This window comes from Bombina bombina, chromosome 1, assembly GCF_027579735.1.
Source record: "Bombina bombina isolate aBomBom1 chromosome 1, aBomBom1.pri, whole genome shotgun sequence".
Taxonomy (NCBI): Eukaryota; Metazoa; Chordata; class Amphibia; order Anura; family Bombinatoridae; genus Bombina; species Bombina bombina.
In genome coordinates, this window is record NC_069499.1 from 43,737,562 (window position 1) to 43,743,561 (window position 6,000).

Consider the following 6,000-nt stretch of genomic DNA (forward strand, 5'->3'; position numbering starts at 1 on the left):
AAAGCTAAGTTACAAAAAATAAAAAATTAAGTTACAAACACGTTAAAAATATTACAACAATTTTAAGCTACTTACACCTAATCTAAGCCCCCTAATAAAATAACAAACCCCCCAAAATAAGAAAAATCCCTACCCTATTCTAAATTAAATAAATTTCAAAGCTCTTTTACCTTACCAGCCCTTAAAAGGGCCATTTGTGGGGGCATGCCCCAAAAAGTTCAGCTCTTTTGCCTGTAAAAGAAAAATACAACCCCCCCCCAACATTAAAACCCACCACCCACATACCCCTAATCTAACCCAAACCCCCCTTACAAAAACCTAACACTAATCCCCTGAAGATCATCCTACCTTGAGTCGTCTTCACTCAGCCGAGCCACCGATGGAACTGAAGAGGACATCCGGAGCGGAAGAAGTTAATCCTCCAAGCGGCGCTGAAGAAATCTTCCATCCGATGAAGTCATCATCCAGGCGGCGCTGAAGAAGTCTTTGATCCGGCCGATGTCATCTTCCAAGAGGCGCTGAAGATGTCTTCTATCCGGGTGAAGTCATCTTCCAAGCCGGGTCTTGAATCTTCCTTCCGCCGACGCGGAACCACCTTCTTCACCGACGGACTACGACGAATGACGGCTCCTTTAAGGGACGTCATCCAAGATGGCGTCCCCTCAATTCCGATTGGCTGATAGGATTCTATCAGCCAATCGGAATTAAGGTAGGAAAAATCTGATTGGCTGATGGAATCAGCCAATCAGATTGAGCTCGCATTCTATTGGCTGTTCCGATCAGCCAATAGAATGCGAGCTCAATCTGATTGGCTGATTGGATCAGCCAATCGGATTGAACTTGAATCTGATTGGCTGATTCCATCAGCCAATCAGATTTTCCTACCTTAATTCCGATTGGCTGATAGAATCCTATCAGCCAATCGGAATTGAGGGGACGCCATCTTGGATGACGTCCCTTAAAGGAGCCGTCATTCGTCGTAGTCCGTCGGTGAAGAAGGTGGTTCCTCGTCGGCGGAAGGAAGATTCAAGACCCGGCTTGGAAGATGACTTCACCCGGATAGAAGACATCTTCAGCGCCTCTTGGAAGATGACATCAGCCGGATCAAAGACTTCTTCAGCGCCGCCTGGATGATGACTTCATCGGATGGAAGATTTCTTCAGCGCCGCTTGGAGGATTAACTTCTTCCGCTCCGGATGTCCTCTTCAGTTCCATCGGTGGCTCGGCTGAGTGAAGACGACTCAAGGTAGGATGATCTTCAGGGGATTAGTGTTAGGTTTTTGTAAGGGGGGTTTGGGTTAGATTAGGGGTATGTGGGTGGTGGGTTTTAATGTTGGGGGGGTTGTATTTTTCTTTTACAGGCAAAAGAGCTGAACTTTTTGGGGCATGCCCCCACAAATGGCCCTTTTAAGGGCTGGTAAGGTAAAAGAGCTTTGAAATTTATTTAATTTAGAATAGGGTAGGGATTTTTCTTATTTTGGGGGGTTTGTTATTTTATTAGGGGGCTTAGATTAGGTGTAAGTAGCTTAAAATTGTTGTAATATTTTTAACGTGTTTGTAACTTAATTTTTTATTTTTTGTAACTTAGCTTTTTTTATTTTTTGTACTTTAGTTAGTTTATGTAATTGTATTTAATTGTAGTTATTTGTAGGTAGTTTATTTAGTTAATTTAATGATAGTGTAGTATTAGGTTTAATTGTAACTTAGGTTAGGATTTATTTTACAGGTAATTTTGTATTTCTTTTAGCTAGGTAGTTATTAAATAGTTAATAACTATTTAATAACTATTCTAACTAGCTAAAATAAATACAAAGTTACCTGTAAAATAAATATAAATCCTAAGATAGCTATAATATAATTATTAATTATATTGTAGCTATATTAGGGTTTATTTTAAAGGTAAGTATTTAGTTTTAAATAGGATTCATTTAGTTAATAAGAGTTAATTTATTTAGATTTATTTAATTAATTATTTAAGTTAGGGGGGCGTTAGGGTTAGGGTTAGACTTAGATTTAGGGGTTAATAATTTTATTACAGTGGCGGCGGCGTAGTGGGGGGCAGGATAGGGGTTAATAAATTTATTATAGGTGGCGACGGTGTAGGGGGGGCAGGATAGGGGTTAATACATTTAATATATGTTGCGGCGGGTTCAGGGAGCGGCGGTTTAGGGGTTAATACATTTATTATAGTTGCGGTGGGCTCCGGGAGCGGCGGTTTAGGGGGTAATAACTTTATTTAGTTGCGGCGGTGTAGGGGGGGGTCAGATTAGCGGTGTTTAGACTCGGGGTACATGTTAGGGTGTTAGGTGTAGACAGCTCCCATAGGAATCAATGGGATGTCTGTCAGCAGCAAACTTGTACTTTCGCTATGGTCAGACTCCCATTGATTCCTATGGGATCCGCCGCCTCCAGGCTGGCGCTTTGAAAACCAGGTACGCTGGGCCGTAAAAGTGCCGAGCGTACCTGCTAGTTTTTTGATAACTAGCAAAAGTAGTGAGATTGTGCCGCACTTGTGTGCGGAACATCTGGAGTGACGTAAGAATCGATCGGTGTCGGACTGAGTCCGGCGGATCGAAGTTTACGTCACAAAATTCTACTTTTGCCGGTCTTGAGCCTTTGATAACTAAGGTGAATCAGCCGCGCCACAAATACGCTGCGGAATTCCAGCGTATTTGAGGTTGACGGCTTGATAACTAGGCCCCATTGCCTTAATGTGATTCTGAACCCATGTACACCTGAATTATCCACCTGATACTTGTCACACCAGAGGCACCTGTACATAGATTTACAATACCTATCTGCAGATCTGATACCTAGATGCTCCTATTGTGGTATTCTGATTACAGCCCAGTCTATCTGAAGTGGGGATTTGATGTATGTTCATGTATGTGGGTCTCGTCCATGATCTAAAGCTCTCCACTCTTGTCAGATTATCTAAGAAGTCTTATCACTACTGCAAGATCCCGCAAACAGTTCCTGAAAGTCAAATATAACCTTGAGAGCTATTTATCTTACCATGCTATGGGCCTATTTTTGTTTCTTGGTGTTTCACTACAAAGGGGATACAATTTGTTATAGAGCAGAAAGAAGTTAAATGGCAGTCGAGGAGGTACAATTACTTCTGTTTATGTGTGATACTGGCAGCAAAAGTTAAAATTATTTATTTAGATGGCAATGGCAGCCAAGAGATAAAATGACTGCTCAGTTGTGAAAAATATGCATGGTGGGATAAAGAGTTGGGACTAAAGTACAACTTATGGTGGGCATTGAGCCCAATCACTAACATAATGTCCAGTATGTTTGTGGAGGGCATCTGGCAACACAAAGTTATCTGACATTTGCCATATGGTCAGTGTATATTTTCATACAATTATGTTCTACATATACATTGAGCAGTAACTACTATTTGCATGCTAGATAAAAGTCTATTAATATGATTATCACAAGTAAATATTATTACCAAACCTTACCCATGCACTTTTCAGGAGACACTTGGAATTGGAATGTTTCAAACTCTCACATCTCAAATCATCTGCAAGGGAATGGCAAACTGGAAATGTGGTTTAAGGAGACTCCAAACAGCAGAGATTCATTTTGTGACAGCTCTAGCAGTGACTCATTAGACAAGTGGATTCAAGAAGAAGGGAAGGGCCATCGCAGACCGCCCTTAATTAGGACAAAGACTGAGAAAATCCCAACGTTTGATGAATTCTTTGACCGTGATTTTTAATTCATAAATCTAAAAACATTAATGATAAATTATATAATTTTTTTACCTACAAAATTGTACTGATATAAATTAATTATAAAAATTAAATAATAAACTATTAATAGATTATATCATTCACAGTAGGTTCAATGTTAGAGGGATACTGAATTATTAAATTAAAGGGACATAAAACAAGTTGGGATAAAGACAAAATATAATATGTACTTTAATTACTTTACCTGCACATTTATACTGCAGTGCCTCATCATTAACACTTTATTTTTAATGTCTGAATTGTACAGCTCTAACTCACCCCACACAATTCCTTTTATGGCTGCATATATATATATATATATATATATATATATATATATATATATACACCATTAATATGGTAGAATGGAAGACTTTAACAGTCATTATCTGCTGGAGCATACCTAGAAGCAAATAAGCTGCTGTGAACTCAGTTAAAATACAATGCCTGTGTTTCTGATGTTAAACACGGATAAGGGGGGGATGGATCGGTCTACTACAGAAAGCATTGTAAGTCGTTTTGCTTATTTTTGAAAAATATTTTAAAATACCGGTACTTGCCAGCAATTTTGAAACATTTCTTCTATGCAAACTATTTTTACTTAATTAACCCTTTTAGAATATGCCCGGATCTCAACGTGTTTTATGGCACTTTAAGGGCATATCATGTGGAATACAATAACATCAATGTAAATATTTTTTTTCTGTCTTGCAAACAGTAATGGATTTTGATGGCAAATAGGGATCAAAAGACCAACCTAGTCTGATAATATTTCGCATGTGTAGACTAAATTAATTCTCAAGGCATTTTTGATTTTCCGTGCTAGATTTGCTCTCACAGGTTTATTTCTGACAAAAAAGAAAGAAAAATAGACAGAGACTTAACTGACTATGCGAACAAATCAGTTAATATGTGGAATTTAAACAAGACAGCAGGTATTGACTCTGAAATTTCTGACAAAGATTGCGAGACAACTGACGCTGACAACTCAGACGAAGAGTTGAGACCTAAACCCATTCTGAGAAATAGGATCACACCCCATGGTAACAACGGGAATGTTCCTTTAGGCGGAGAACCCCGGAGGGGCAGGGGAAACAGGCGAAGAACAAGAAAGCAATTCCACCAGAGATCTCAAAAAAAAAGAAACAAGTCATACAGAACTAAATATAATTAATCTCTCAGACAAAACACAGACATATAAATTTATGTCCTTAAAAAAGTTCTCTCTTTTGTACCTACCCCCACCCTTGACAAATTTGAAGCCATTAAAAATATCCACCTATTTGCATGCAAAATACTTCTTAAGAAATATTTCTCCACTAACACAGAGACTTAGACAAAGCTGACATTAAAGCAATCAATGACTTAATCACTCTGTTGGAGGAATCGACCAGAGATAATACTGAGACTTTGACTTTAAATACTAGCTGGCGTAGTGTATTAAAAACCAAATCACGTTTTGTACGACCCAACAGTACATCTTACAACACAGTTTCCTTCTCTGACACATGGGACAGACATCCAGATTAAACAAAGCAATAAGGGTGGTAACATTGTGCTGTGGCCCACCCATATGCATGTGGATGAGGCCAATTAACAGCTAAGTAATCAAAGAATTATAAAAGTCTCTTCAGTAATCCTACCGATACTTTTTTTAAACAGTATAACGTTCTAATTAATTCTGCCCTTTCTGAAGGCCTTATTGATAAGGAAGTAAAGCAACCAAAAGTTGCAACCCTTTACTTGTTACCAAAAATCCATAAAAATGAGTCATGCCCACCGGGTAGACCAATTGTCTCGGGCATTGGGTCCTTGACGGAGAAAGATATGTTGGCGCGACTTCATTACATAGTAGATTCATTACCATCCCACACAAGAGACACTATGTACGTATTAAATAAGATAGATAAAATCACATTAACCCCTAATTCGATCTTAGTAACATGTGATGTTGAGTCCTTATATACCAGTATTGAGAGACAATGGGGATGCAAAGCAGTATCATACTTCTTACATAAAAATGATTCTATGCCTAATGAAACCAAATAATTCCTTGTTAATCTGTTGGAATGTGTGTTGGGGCATAATTACTTTGTATTTGATAGCAGATTTTATCTGCAAACGTGCGGAACAGCAATGGGAACAACATGTGCTCCAACATATGCAAATATTTACCTGGGCTGGTGGGAAGAAACTATAGTGTTCAATGGTACATTAGAACAGTACACTAAACATATTGCCCACTGGTCCAGGTATA

At 38.6% G+C, this 6,000-nt stretch overlaps 1 protein-coding gene across 1 annotated transcript in view; it reads left to right on the forward strand.

The window, feature by feature from the left end:
- The window catches only part of CCDC198 (coiled-coil domain containing 198), a 46,875-nt gene extending 43,035 nt beyond the window's left edge, over positions 1-3,840 (forward strand). The window contains exon 6 of the mRNA XM_053689178.1: positions 3,486-3,840. Coding sequence (XP_053545153.1) covers positions 3,486-3,730 — 245 coding nt within the window. The 3' untranslated portion in view covers positions 3,731-3,840. The remainder of the gene's footprint in view (positions 1-3,485) is intronic.
- The last annotated feature ends 2,160 nt before the right edge of the window (positions 3,841-6,000 follow it).